At 43.4% G+C, this 15627-nt stretch overlaps 1 protein-coding gene across 1 annotated transcript in view; it reads right to left on the bottom strand.

The window, feature by feature from the left end:
* The window catches only part of cfap47 (cilia and flagella associated protein 47), a 433070-nt gene that overhangs the window by 27287 nt on the left and 390156 nt on the right, over positions 1-15627 (bottom strand). Inside the window, exons 60-62 of the mRNA XM_033032292.1 lie at positions 8752-8923; positions 6722-6883; positions 2815-2983 (exon numbers count right to left, since the gene is read on the bottom strand). Coding sequence (XP_032888183.1) covers positions 2815-2983; positions 6722-6883; positions 8752-8923 — 503 coding nt within the window. The remainder of the gene's footprint in view (positions 1-2814; positions 2984-6721; positions 6884-8751; positions 8924-15627) is intronic.

Here is a 15627-nt window from a genome sequence, read left to right on the forward strand (position 1 = left end):
AGTATTAAACATGGGATTTATGTCAGCAAACCATTCAATGACTAACAGTACTGGCCTATTAGACTTGGTTCTGCAGAGACAAGTAGTTGTTTAACTTTGTCACTACTGTGGGGGAGGGGGGTTGTGGGGGAGGGGGTGTTGTGGGGGAGGGGGGTTGTGTGGGGGGGTTTAGGGGGGTGGCTGTCTGTGGTGGGGGGGGGGTGGGTGTTCATTGGGGGGGGGGGGGGGGGGGTTGTGGGGTGTGGTGTTGGGGGGGGGGTTGTGGGGGGGTTGTAGGCGTTAGGCGGGGGGGTGTTTGGGCGGCAGGGTGTGTGGGCGGGTGTGTGGGGGGGGTGTGTGGGGGGTGTGTGTGTGCGGGTGTGTGTGGGCGGGTGTGTGTGCGGGGTGTGTGTGTGGGTGTGTGTGAGCGGGGTGTGTGTGTGCGTGGGTGTGTGGGGGGTGTGTGTGGGCGGGGGGGTGTGGGCAGGGGGGCTTGAGGGGGAGGGGTGTGTGGGCGGGGGAAAGTTGTGGGGGGAGAGGGGTGTGTGGTCGGGGGGAATTGACCTCGGAGAAAAGGCGGGGAAGAGCCATGGGGGAGAGGGGGGCATCACGGGGGAGGGGGAGGAGCCAGCGTAGGGACCAGAGGGGTAGTGGCTGGAATTGGAGGTGCGATGGGGACTCACAGCGGGTGCTGGTCGCTGGTCATTCTCCTCCGCCGGGATCAGAGTCTCCACTTTCCGTTTGGCGTCATCTCCGACTCTGGGCTGGGCTGGGTCTCCCACACTGGGCTGCTGCTTGGGGCAGGGCTGCTGCTTGGGGCCAGGCTGCTGCTTGGGGCGGGGCAGGGCGGGGCTGCTTCGGGTCCCTCCGAAAGTATGGCTGGAAATCTCCGCCTGCCACCCTCAGCTCCAGTAAAGACGTGATGGCGTAGGAAGAGGCAGACCGTCCTGGGCTGTGACAGGGGAAGGGACTAATCCACGCGGTGCCGACTGGCAGGAGAAGAGATCGATCTGCGCACGCGCGGTTTTTAAGATTTTTAAACCTCGCTAACTTTTACGACATTCAACCGATCGGAACGAAACTTGGCGCACTCACAGCACAGGAGAATGGTGATTGAACTGGCAAAAATCGTAGCGCTATTGCGAATCGTTTTTGCGCAAATAGAAAGACCGCCAAACCGGAAGATAACAAGATCAGAGTTTGTTATGTACAGATAATAACAATCATACTTATATATTGGTAAAAGGGAATTTAAATCAAACTTAGTCATTCTTATTGTGCTATCTTTGGCACTTTTAGTTAGGGACTATTTTAATTCACATGTATTTAACATTGAACTCTATTTACTTATGTAAAGATGGTTGGGTGTAAGTGTTTTGAACCATTGCAGACTCTGTGACAAAGGTGATGACACTGATGAAGGTACTACCAATGTACTGTTGGATAGCAGGTTCCAGTATCTAGACCAGTGGTTCCCAACCTTTTTTTGGCCATGCCCCACCTAATCACCTCTAAAATCCTGATGCCCCCCCCCCATATTTTAGCACGAGCAGACAAAGAAATAATTCTCACAAAATGGAATTTACTCAAAATAACATCTGAAACGTAAACTACATATGTTTACCTGATGCCCCCCTTAAAAAACAAATTGCCCCCCTGTGGGGCGTACGCCCCACATTGGGAACCACTGATCTAGACCAATGTGTGTTGAATTTGTGCAATATGGGTTGAAAGGTACTTCCGTTTAGTTGTTTAAGTAGGAACTGCAGATGCCAGAAAAATCGAAGGTAGACAAAAATGCTGGAGAAACTCAGCGGGTGAGGCAGCGTCTATGGAGCGAAGGAATAGGTGACGTTTCGGGCCAAGACTGTTTTGTTGTTGATCCCTCAGAGAAATGCAGCTGATGACCTCTATATTGGTGAGCATGTCGCTGACCTCCTGCTTTACTACCAATGATCCAGCAGTACAGCATTAATGTCCTGGGCTGAGAAGCTGGGTGCACTGTGCAGCTAGTTCCTCTGCTTCACATTGCCACAGTAAAATCCTATTCTTTGAACAGGGTTGCTAAAATTGATCAGAAAGTTAACTGGTTTGTTTATTCAACGTATTATTTTATTATAGCTTTTTCAAATTTTAAATTAATCTTCTGTAGTTTAAGTTACTTTTAAGCGCATTAAGTTGTTTATTTTTTGATTGTGTAAATCTGTCGAATTATCAGGGACTTTTAAAAATAGATCAAACGCTATTGATAAAAGCAAGCTGTCAAAATGCCTTCAAAGCATTTCATGGGTGTACCTCAAGATCAATCACTAGGCCTCGTCACCCATCACGTCCTGACCTGCCCCATGCTTTGGCTGCAACTTAGTTGTTAAAGGTAGTTGCAAATGCAGGAAAAGCATGGGGTTTAAATGTGGGCAGCAGTCCACACCAACCACGATCCAGCCTGATATGTTTCCTTTAAAATGAGGTGAGATTTTGAGTTTGCATATTCATGAGTGTCTCCTTCCCTTAAACGGCTGGGTGGCCATGATAGAGGCGTCTAGCATGGAAACAGGCCATTTGGCAAACCAGGTCAAACCATCAGCCATCCTTATATACTAATCCTACATTGATCACTTCTTGTTTTAATTCTCCCATGTTCTTATTAATTCTTCCCAGATTTTATCACTCATCCACATACATGGGGCAATTTACAGTGGCCAATTAACCTACCAACCTGTATGTTATTGGGAAATGGGGGTTGGTAAGTTAATTGCTCTAAATGTCTAAGGGCAATGGACTCTATATTGGATCAGCAAAATTAAAACATGTACATTTTCTGTCTAATATATTCACCTGGATGAGCAGTCTTGCTTTGTATTTCTTGCTGTACATTCGTGGGATGAATCCAATAGTAATTAGAGTCCCAGTTGTGCCAAGCGGAAGCAATTCTCCAGTTTGAGGTGATACCACAAATTCCGGATCACTACAAGGTAGGAATAGTGCTGTGAATGGTATGGGATTCCTAAAAGTTAAAGAAAATGAAGTCAAAAACTACTTCGAAGCAACAATTTCAAAAATCCCACCACCTTCACCACCCACCTCGCTCAACTCTCCACCCCACGAGACCACCCGGCACAACTTGCATTTGCAAAACAGGAGCAGCGGTAGAGTCGCTGCCTTACAGCGCCAGATACCCAGGTTCCATCCAGACTACGGGTGCTGTCTGTACTAAGTTTGTACCTGCGAAGGTTTTCTCCGGGTTCTCTGGTTTACTCCTGCACTCCACGTTTGCAGGTTAATTGAATTCGTCCCGAGTGTGTGTAGGATAGTGCTAGTGCGTACGGGCATCGCTTTGATGGACCGAAGGGCCTGTTTCCGCGCTGTATCTCTAAATCTACCCCAGAACCGCGAAATAGCCCGCCACACGGAACGAGTTAAGAGCTAGCTGCGGGCCGGATAAAATCTCGTGGCAGACTGGATGTGGCCACTGCCAGCCATAGTTTGGAGACCCCTGATCTAAAGTATTGACCCTTTTTTTCTCTGCACAGACATTGTCTGATCTGCTGGGCGTTTCCCACACCTCCGACTTCATTTCACAGCTTTTATATTTTCCTCTATTCCTTTTCTTTCTCTTACTATCTCTTCATTAGCTTACTATCAACCAGATGAGTACATCAACATTTACAGTGCCCTCCATAATATTTGGGCCAAAGACCCATCATTTATTTATTTGCCTCGGTACTCCACAATTTGAGATTTATAATAGAAGAAAAATCACACGTGGTCAAAGTGCAAGTTGTCAGATTTTATTAAAGGGTATTTTTACACATTTTGGTTTCACCATGTAGAAATTACAGCTGTGTTTATACATAGCAGTGTTTCCACTTTGAAGGAAATTACCCGAAATTCAGGAAATTCTGGTTGTCTTCGGGTAATTTTAGGGAAATTAAATAATTTCAGGAAATTTCTGGAAATTTCCCAGCCCGGTAAGCCTTCCAGAACTGCGCATGTGCGACTGCTGCCCCAACTGCGCACGTGCGGAAACTGGGCCCACTGCGCACGCATGGGGAAACGTCAAAGGGCCCAATCAGGCCCGCGGGATGATTAGCGGAAAAAAAGTGTGTGCCTGTACAGTTACGACCATCCGCACCTGCGCAGTTGGGGGAGGCCCATCAGCCACGTCACAATTGAAAATGACGCCGGTGACGCGGTAGGGACGCCATCTCCCCACGCATGCGCAGTGGGCCCGGAATCCACTTGTGCGCAGTTGGGGTGGCAGTCGCACATGCGCAGTTGGGGAAGGCTTACCTGGGTGGGAAATACCATCAAATTCCAGGTAATTTGGAATTCTATTTCAGGAATTATTTTTTGAGGCGTGGAAGCAATGATACAGTCCCCCCCATTTCAGGGCACCATAATGTTTGGGTCACATGGCTTCACAGGCGTTTGTAATTGCTCAGGTGCATTTAATTGCAGGTATAAGAGAGCTCTCAGCACCTAGTCTTTCCTCCAGTCTTTCTTCTTCTTCATCTTGCATATGGCGTACACAGCCTAAAGTTGTAGGACAACTTGTTCTATTTGATCTTATTTGATTGTGCACAACGGGTTGATTGCATTTGTCGAAACAGGGCGGACCACGTGATGGTTGCAATCTCCCACCCCCTCCAGTCTTTCCATCACCTTTGGAAACTTTTATTGCTGTTTATCCACATGAGGACCAAAGTTGTGCCAATGAAAGTCAAAGCAGCCATTATGAGACTGAGAAACAAGAATAAAACTGTTAGAGTCATTAGCTAAACCTTAGGATTACCAAAATCAACTGTTTGGAACATCATAAAGAAGAAAGAGAGCACTGGTGAGCTTATAAATCGTAAAGGGACTGGCAGGCCAAGGAAGACCTTCACAGCTGATGACAGAAAATTCTCTTTATAATAAAGAAAACCTCCCAAACACATGTCCGACAGATCAGAAACACATTTTAGGAGTCAGGTGTGGATTTGTCAATGACCACTGTCCGCAGAAGACTTCATGAACAGAAATACAGAGGCTACACTGCAAGATGCAAACCACTGGTTAGCCGCAAATATAGGATGGCCAGGTTACAATTTGCGAAGAAGTACTTAAAAGAGCAATCACAGTTCTGGAAAAAGGTCTTGTGGACAGATGAGACACAGATTAACATATCAGTGTGATGGCAAGAGCAAAGTATGAAGGAGAGAAGGAACTGCCCAAGATCCAAAGCATACCACCTTATCTGTGAAACATGGTGGTGGGGATGTTATGGCCTGTATGGCTGATGAAGGTACTGGCTCACTTATCTGCTGCTGATGGTAGTAGCATAATGAATTCTGAAGTGTATAGACACATCCTATCTGCTCAAGTTCAACAAATGCCTCAAAACTTCATTCTACAGCAAGACGATGATCCCAAACATACTGCTAAATCAACAAAGGAGTTTTTCAAAGCTATAAAATGGTCAATTCTTGAGTGTCCAAGTCAATCACCTGACCTGAACCCAATTGAGCATGCCTTTTATATGCTGAAGAGAAAACTGAAGGGGACTAGCCCCCAAAACAAACATTAGCTAAAGATGGCTGTAATACAGGCCTGGCAGAGCATCACCAGAGAAGACACCCAACTGCTGGTGATGTCCATGCACCGCAGACTTCAAGCAGTCATTGCATGCAAAGGATATGCAACAAAATACTAAACATGACTACTTTCATTTACATAACATTGCTGTGTCCCAAATGTTATGGTGCCCTGAAATTGAATTGAATTGAATTGAATTCCTTTATTGTCATTCAGACCTTACGGTCTGAACAAAATTTCATGGGGGGACTATGTATAAACACTGCTGTAATTTCTACATGGTGAAACGAAAATGTATAAAAATGGCCTTTATTAAAATCTGACAATGTGCACCTTTAACCATATGTGATTTTTTATATTACAAATCTCAAATTGTGGAGTACAGAGGCAAATAAATAAATGATGGGTCTTTGTGGAGGACACTGTATCTTCAAGGTACACAAAATTGCTGGAGAAACTCAGCGGGTGCAGCAGCATCTATGGAGCGAAGGAAATAGGCGACGTTTCGGGCCGAAACCCTTCTTCAGACTGATGGGGGGTGGGGGGGAGAAGGAAGGAAAAGGAGGAGCCCGAGGGCGGGCGGGTGGGAGGGTGGGAGGAGACAGCTAGAGGGTTAAGGAAGGGGAGGAGACAGCAAGGACAGCAATACTATGCTGCTGCACCCGCTGAGTTTCTCCAGCAATTTTGTGTACCTTCGATCTTCCAGCATCTGCAGTTCCTTCTTGAACACTGTATCTTCAAGGCCTCGGGGTTACAGGTTTTGTCCATTAAAAGCATTAGGAACTTAATTATTCTCTTCCATTGATTCTATTTGGCCAGATGAATATTTCCAGTATTTTGATATTTTTGACAACTGACATTTATTTCTATTCTAATCAATAATGATTTTGCAACTCAATTGGTTGTGGAGAAAAGCTGTAGCTTTCCCTATTCATGTAAGTTTCATTCCCCAAGGGGGATAATGTACAGAAATGGTTCTCTGATCATGCACAGCTCCAGGACAAAATCCATAGAATGTCTACAGGCAAATGTTTATACAATAAAACCTATTGATGTTCAGTCACGACTGAAAGCAAAATCTAACCGATCGTATACTCAGAAATGAACTTGTTTCATATATTTATCACAATTAAAGAGTAATGCAAGTAATCAGAATTTATTACAATACCTTGTCTGGCTTGTAAGCCTAAAGCAAACAATAGACTCTTTATTCAGCCCAGTTGTTTCAATATTGATGATATCGTCTACCTGTGGCTCAGTGGCAGTCAGATGCAATGGGAATTTCCAGACCCCACCTGTAACAGACTGCACCTTCAGCATCACTGTTTGCCTGAATAAAATTATAAAATGGTTAGAAATGCAATACATGAAATGCAATCATGTTTTAAATATTGTGATACTTTGCCATTTTAACTGTGTTTTAATGAATGGAAAATACTACCTCTGACATAAAAAGGACACTAAACTCAGTCAGGAATAAACAATAAAATAGATATATAATAGCAATTTGGCACTGATCCACTTCCTCAATCCAATGGTATCATCACTGTGATGATTAGGTTTTTTTTAATTTTTCAGACACACCAAAACCATACCAAAAATAGTCAGTTAATAAGAATAAGCACAGCGTTTGCCTCTAGGCACATTCCACAGACTTAAAACGCTTCCTGAAATCTTGTCCAATCTAATCACAGATAAGGATATGATGCAGAGAGAGGTCACAGTGAATTCATAACACAAAACAGAATTGGTAGAATTAATAACCTTGAAATGAAGTGTAACTGAACACTAATTTGATTATTTCCTAAGTGTGATCAAATATAAAAGATGGCCATGACTGATTATCTTGGAGAATAAGGAAGGTTTTTTCATTTGTAAACGTGGGCAATAATCATTTATACTTGACTTGCCTTTGTGCAAATAATTTATTTTTAATAAAACAGTAATTGATACAGATGGTTTCAATCTGTGCAGAGCTACAGGAGGGCTCTGCTATTATGAAGTAGCATGTTTAGTTACCATTTTCTCAGAGTGATGACTTTAAACAACAATGCTCTACTCTGTGATTCAGTCAGAAATGTTGCCTCAATTTGTCACATTATTGTAAATAGTACGGTAAATATGAGACAATCACTCATGATCGCTGGGAGGGAAGGCTCAGGATGGCTGAGGCCTAGTTTATATTTTTGGGAATTCTTCTCTAGATATAATTGGGGGGTTTTCGGCAAAATTATAATGATTACCAGTTCATTTTGTGAATCGTCACAAATCATAATTAATTTTGAGGTGTTTACTTATTTTGGACTTTTTACACTATTTTAGGCTTTAATAAATCTATCATTCAATTTATAAATATAGTTCCAGCTATATTCAAGAAGAAACATACACTTTAACTTCAAAGGTAAGCTAGAAATGCATCCTCATCTAGAAAATACTCCTGCATCTATTTTATTCATTAGCAAATTAATAAAATGATATTCTTAGGGAAAGTTAAGGGTCAACTATAAATTTCAGGTACTTCATCAGAATGTATATTCAATTTCAAATATAGAATGTTCATTGCTAACAGCTGGACTCAAGATAAATATGGGAAGGTAAGGCATGATTGATAAACAGAATGCCTGAGATTGGGTGAGGCCCAGATTATTCTTGAGGGAATATTCATAAAGGCCCTACAATATTGATGCAAAATGTACTTTGAAGGGCCTGTTCAAATCTATAGATCTAGAGATTTATTGATAAGTACATGGAGAAAGACCAGAAGAAGTCCTAATTAAATGTCAAAATGGGTTCTACCTGAAAAAAGGAAATATAATCCACAAATAGAATCATATGAAAACATGATGTTGATGTAGAAATACATGCAGCATTGAAGCCACAACATCCCCTCTCAGTCCATTAACGCATCTAAGTGCAACGTATTTAAAATCTTCCCACCCACACTTTGATACAATGCATGCTTGCCGTTGAAATCTTGCTCCACTTGATTTTGCATATCACTGCCTTAAAGGTTAACGTGATAGCAACTCAGCCAGAAATTTCTGAATATCTTTGTTGATTTACCAGTTGTCAACAAGTGAACACCAAAAATAAGGCAAATTGCTCTTGTACGTTATTAAACACTGGTTTCCGCATCTTTCTCACAAATTTTGCATTAGCAATGATTATTCTACGGTGCCAATTTTAAAATTCACTTACTTTACTGGAGTGAATGGTGCAAAAACAACATTGAAGGTGAGCATAACAATGCCAGTCTGTGTGTCCCATTCCTTCTTCACAAAGCTTATTGCAACTGTAGGTTCCATATGAGCTCTTACTTCCTCTGTCTCATACAACATTTCATAAAAAAATTCATCTCCTATGCTTTGTCCTGTTGTATAGAGCAAATAGAAAAAAAATCATAACATTTCCACATAATTTATAAATTAAAATACGCAGCTCTGACAATGGTGTCATTAATAGAGACATGTGAATGCATAAGCAAACAGGCACAATAATGATAATTTACTGGATTATACTGATTGTATGTTCAAAATTCCAAAGGGAAAGATGAATGGAAAATGACAGGCGTGAGAGAAAAGAAAGGAAATCCACAGTACAGACACAAGACTGTAGTTTGTTGCAGAAGTAGCATGCAAATATACTGGGGACTTCAGTGGAAATATGAGGTGACTACAAAGACTGTAGTCCTCTGTGCCACCCATGCAACACCTTAAGAGATGAAAATAATTTTAATGAGGCAAAACCAAACATCAGGCTGCAGATGATCGTTGCTGTCACTGAAGTACCACATTTACAATGCACAATAGCTGCAAGGGTCTTCACATCAAGTGGCCTTGGCATTCCCATGGTCGTTGTTAAGACAGTTTTGTCCTTGTTGTTACTGCATAACTACTCCAAGACATGCAGAAACCATTGGTGGCCTCTTGTTATTTGTGGCCTGAATGACAATGTTTCTGATATTTCCACTGCCAACTATCCAATTAAAGATGCTGCAATTGCCGACAAGCTCATGACTAAGCAGTGAAATCTGATCGTATGAATAGTTGAGCATAAATACAAAACTCATTGGATCGAAATTCTTTTGTCACTTATCTTAAGAATTGTTAACATAATTAACATTGAAATAACAGCTAACATAATAATTCACAAAAGATTTGGCCAGAATGTGTTAATTGTTGAAGAGTTAATATTATGCAGTTTCAAGATAATTAAGTTTGGTGAGGAAATTTTAGATGAATTCCCAAGTTGCTGCATTTTGTTACGGAGCCCGTTTAATTCTTCTTCAAGAATTCAATCTAAAAAGAGCAGGCACCATTAATACAAATATTTCTTTCCTTTTGAGAGGAAATGCCTGGCCTCAACTTGGCAATTCCCCATGGCAACGTACTTGAAATCTAGAGTTCACTGTGTGGGGAGTTAAGAGATATAGACCTTCGTCTCAACAATCTGTAGAACAAAATGTCAGGAGTATTCAGGAAATTAATGCTTCAAGAAGATACTATACAGATTACAACCCTGGACAAAAGGTCTAAAAGAAATTATTATAAGGATTTACGCGAACAACACAAAAGGAAAAATGATGATACATAAGATGCTTTTACACAGCCTTTCGCGGGTTCAGATTTGCATGCATAAGTTTTCTCTCTGTATTAAAGCCATTAATTCCATCTCAGTTTTCTGTGATTCTGCTATGAATTAAGAGGGTTGAATGCAGATGAGTAATTGCAGGGAGCCAGTGATCAAAACACAATTCTCCTGGAATCTGAACCATGTTTTGCTCAGTGCAAATGCAGAGAAAAGCACACAAAAAGCACAAAGACCCGTTGTCTTGTAAAAAATAAATATAGTTTCTGGGATACAGCCAGAAGAATGAGTTTAGTTCATTCTGCATCACAAGTTAATCAGCAGGTATGATGAATTAAACAATTGCTCTACAGTTGTTAATACTTGCTTTAAAAGAAATGTCTCAGAAATGTTGTAAAGAAATTCAAATGCAATAAAAACAAAGCAACCAAAGTTATTTTGTTGTCCTGAAACACTTATGCAAATTAAAATATATTAATCCCAAAGAATCAATTAGATACTCTTATGTAGGCAGCAGAAATGTAACAAACATAATTGCTTTGTTTTCTACCATATAAGCATAGTTGTTGGCCGTTTAAGAGAGTGTTTAATCATCATATGTACCAACAATGGAACATAGAAATTCTAATTTGCAAAAGCATTATAGGCCTGAAACGCAAAGTGTACAGATAATATAGCAATCAGAAAAATACAGTAAATTAATAACCGTATAATTAATGCAAAAAACCCCAAAGTCTTTAGTGCAGTTCATAATTAAGACAGTTGATAATTAAGGTTGGCGTTGTGTAGTATTCAGCAGCCTGATGGTTGATCAAATGAAGCTAATATTGATGTAGAGATAAGGAACTGCAGATGCCGGTTTACCATGTAAAGACACAAAGTCCTGGAGTAAAACAGCGGATCAGGCAGCATCCATGGATAGGTCACGTTTTGGGGCGGGACCCTTCTTCAGACTTCAGGTGTTCCATTGCTGATGGTTATCGAGGAGCAGATTTTGTTACCAATTCGTACTCTGATTGTAGTCTGCAGATCAGGAAGTCAAGGATCAAGTTACATAGGGATGAGCAGAAAATCAGTTCCATGAGTATGGTAACATGTTTGGAGGGGTTGATTGTGTTGAGCATTGAGTTGTAGTTGATGAACCACAGCCTGATGTATATGGTCTTAGTGTCCAAGTGGCCCAGTGCAGGGTGCAGAGGCAGCAAGTTTCCATCAGAAGGTGGGTACATAATGAAAGGTTGAAGATGTCTTCTAAAACTCCAGCTAGTTAGTTCATGCAGAACTCAAGAGCCCAGCCAAGTACATCAATGGGGCTGGAACTTTCCAAGGGTTCACCCGCATGAAGGATCTTCTGATATTGGCTTCAGTAACTGAAATTACAATGCATTTGGGGGCTGCATGGCTGCATGGGCCCAAGATGATGCATCAATGTTCTCCCATTTGAAGCGAGCATCACAAGCATTGAGCTCATCTGGGACTGATGTGTTGCTGACACTTGAGCTGCCACTTGGTTTCGTCTTATAGAGAATGATGGCGTAAAAGCTATGCTACAGCTGACAAATGTTTGTTTCATCCTCCAGTTTAGAATGAAAATATTTATTTGTGTTTTTAGTTTAAATCTTTTTATTTGAATTTTGAATTTAACAGCAATTTGCTTACATACAATGATAACAGACAGTGATAATCAGGACATAATTGTACAACAGTATGTAAACGACCCTCAAAACCCTTACCCTTACCCACCCTCGCCACCCGGGGACAAACAACACTCACATACGTACACATCCACACAAATACGATTAAAAAAAAAAAAAATAAAAAAAAATAAAGATAATTAAAAAAATTTAAAAAATTAAAATAAAAAATAAATTAAAAAAAATTTTAAAAATTGTGGTGAGGGAGGGGGGGGGGGAGGGGTTGAGGGGATAGCAGCTGCAATAAGACAGAGCTGTGATAGAGGGCACTCAGTCCTCTTCCAAGTCCGGAAACAAGTTAAGAGAGTTAACAAGTTCCAGGAAAGGGTTCCATGTATCTAGGAATGTCTTAGTAGAGCCTTTGAGAGAGAACCTAAGTTTTTCAAGCTTAAGTTGTAGAGCACCTCCTTGATCCAGCGGGCGTGTGTCGGGGGACAGGTAAGTCTCCAGTTAAGCAAAATCAGTCTCCGGGCTAACAGGGTTGTAAAAGCCAGGACCCGCTTTAACGTAACAGAGAGGTTGGTGTTGGGGGGAATACCAAAAATAGCTGACAGTGGGTTTGGAGGAATAGTCTGGCCATAGGCTCTGCTTAGCACGTCGAAAGCACTCCTCCAAAAGGTTGCTAGCTTAGGGCAAGACCAAAACATATGACTATGGTTGGCAGGGGATTGATTGCATCTGTTGCAGGTGTCTTTAACAGCGGGGTATATTCTAGATAATCTTGCGTTTGTGTAGTGGACTTTGACGGGCATATATGGAGGAAGAATGGATCAAATCCAAGGCAGAGTCCCATTGCTGGTCTGTTAATTTCGTATTCAGCTCGCCCTCCCATGCAGCTTTTAATGAGGTATAAGGTTTCAATATAACCGACCCTAACAAGTTGTACAAAAAAGAGATGCATTTCTTCCGGTTGGGATCTAGAGCTAGGATGGAATCGGTCAGAGTTTCAGGGGGACGATTTGGGAAATGGGGGAATATCTTCTTCACAAAATTCCTAATCTGGAAAAAACGAAAAAGGTGGGAGTTTGGGAGGCTATAGTTGTACGAAAGCTCCGCAAAAGACGAAAAAATGCCATCCTTGTATAGGTATTTGATACTACTGATGCCATTACTATGCCAGGTTTTGAATGCGGAGTCTGTACTTGAAGGTTTAAAGATGTGATTTTTAAGCAGTGGGCTCAAGATGGAAGGGCCTTGTAAACCAAAGTTTTTCCTAAATTGACTCCATATCTTGAGCGAGAGGGACGCAATTGGGCCTGCACCCGCAGATGTTATAGAAAGGGGGAGTTGAGAGCATAGGACAGACCGCAACGGGAGATGTGAACTCGCCTTTTCCATGTGTACCCAGGTCGGTAGGTGGTCGCAATCATCATTAATCCAGTACAGGATTTTTTGCAAGTTAGCAGCCCAGTAGTATCGCCTAAAGTCAGGAAGTGCCAAACCGCCGTCACTCTTAGGAGACTGTAGTAGCGCCTTTCGAATTCTGGCCGGTTTGCTACCCCATAAAAATTTAGATATTCTCCTTTCTAATTTATCAAAAAAAGATTTAGTGATAAACCGTTGGGTCTGGTCCCCCAATGGTGTGATCCCCCAACCCAATATTCATCCAATGGAACTGAAGCCGTTCCCAAATGTAAGATTCCAGCACTCCCCTGCCTCCCTCAGCAGTGGATTTAAAAAAAAATCAAATTGCACCTCCCCTGCCTGCTGCAGCAGTGAAAGGTTCAGAGTGTTCCTGTCTTGCAAGTTTGTTTCGAAGTGTGTTGGAAGCTGTTTGGAAGTGTGTTGGAAGCTGATAGGAAGGAGCAGCCGTCAACAAATCAAAAGGCAGAAAGTCAACGAATCAAAAGGCAGACAGGCAGTCGGTCGGACGGATGTCGGACGGATGGGGCGAGAGTTTTATAGAATAACTAGACCAAGTGCAGACCCGTTGGGTCTGTTTCCCCAACGGCGTTTTGCAGGAGGGGGGAGGGGGGGCTGCGGCATCAAACTCATATTAACCAACCCCCAAACACACAGGTGGGGGGAGGGGGGGGGGGGGGAGGGGAGGGGGGGAGGGAGGGGAGAGGAGGTGGAGGAAATGGGACAGATTTGGGAGGGAAAGGAGAGCGGGGTAGGGGGTGAGAGAGGGGGATGGGGAGAGAGATGTGGTGGAGGGGGAGGTAGGGGAGGAGGGAGGGAGGGGGAGAGGGGTGGGGGAGAGAGGGGAAAGAGTGGGGAGGGAGAGTGGAGGGGGAAGGGGGAGAGGTGGAAGAGTGGGGAGGGAGGTGGAGAGGGGTAGGGGGAGTGATGGAAGAGGGACAGAGGGGTAGGAGGAAGGGGGTGGCGTAGAGAGGGAAGGGGGGTGGGTGAGAGAGGGATGGGTGGGAGAGGGGTGCGGAGAGGGAAACATAGAACCATTGAAATTAAGTGCAGGATTAGGCCATTCGGCCCTTCGAGCCTGCACCACCATTCAATATGATCGTGGCTGATCATCCAACTCAGTATCCTGTACCTGCCTTCTCTCCATACCCCCTGATCCCTTTAGCCACAAGGACCACATCTAACTCCCTCTTAAATACAGCCAATGAACAGGCCTCAACTACCTTCTGTGCCAGTGAATTCCAGAGATTCACCACTCTCTGTGTGAAAAATGTTTTTCTCATCTCAGTCCTAAAAGATTTACCTCTTATCCTTAAACTGTGACCCCTTGTTCTGGACTTCCCCAACATCTGGAACAATCTTCCTGCATCTAGCCTGTCCAACCCCTTAAGAATTTTGTAAGTTTCTATAAGATACCCCCTCAATCTTCTAAATTCTAGCATGTACAAGCCGAGTCTATCCAGTCTTTCGTCATATGAAAGTCCTGACAACCCAGGAATTAGTCTGGTGAACCTTCTCTGTACTCCCTCTATGGCAACAATGTATTTGAACATTGGGCATTGTGACATCACACAATGGAGCGTTCACCAAGTGCTTGTGCTCCTGCAAAGGCATATGTAAATGGATCCATTCCGATTGGACATCTGTGAGCATAGGGCATTGTGACATCACACGATGGAACGTTCACCAGGGGCTGGGGCTGGTGATGCTTCTATGGGTGAGAAGCCAGTTTATTTTTGAAATATTGGGGGGGGGGGGTGAAGGATTTGATTAAAAACGTGCACTTAAACACGACGACCAATGGCAAACCCGTTGGGTCTGATCCCCCAACGCAGCCGTACCCTACCCGTAGCCCCCACTGGGGGGGGGGGGCGGCATCACCCCCACTAACCACCCCCACACACAGAGTTGGAAAAGTGTATAAAGACCGTCCCCTACCTGTAGCCCCCAGCGGAGACGTGGTCGTCGAAGTCGGGTTCTGGCCGTCTTAAAATAGCGTATATTGAAGTCGTTGAAGTCGGGTCCGTCTCGGCAACGGGGGGGGGGGAGGGGGTGGCGGGGCGGCATCACACACACGAAGCATCCCCACACACAGAGTCTTAAAAGTGTAATGCCCCAACGCAGCCGTTGCCTACCCGTAGCCCCCACGGGAGACGTGGTCCTCGAAGTAGAGCCGTTCCCGAAAGGCCGTTTTTAAATGGCGTCGCGTGAGGTTGTGCTGCGGGCACCAGCAGCCGTTATGGTCGCAGGCCAGCAGGAGGCGACAAAATGAGTGAGGGGGGGGGGGGGAGGAGAATGTTTTAAAGAAAAAAATGGACATAAACATAACGAAATGTAATGAGGAGTGGATAGCTGGAAGGGAAAGTGAAATGTCTACCGAAATGGCTGCTTGTATGGGTGAGTAGCCAGTTTTTATTTGAAAAACTGGGGG

Source organism: Amblyraja radiata, chromosome 14, assembly GCF_010909765.2.
Source record: "Amblyraja radiata isolate CabotCenter1 chromosome 14, sAmbRad1.1.pri, whole genome shotgun sequence".
NCBI classification, from domain to species: Eukaryota; Metazoa; Chordata; class Chondrichthyes; order Rajiformes; family Rajidae; genus Amblyraja; species Amblyraja radiata.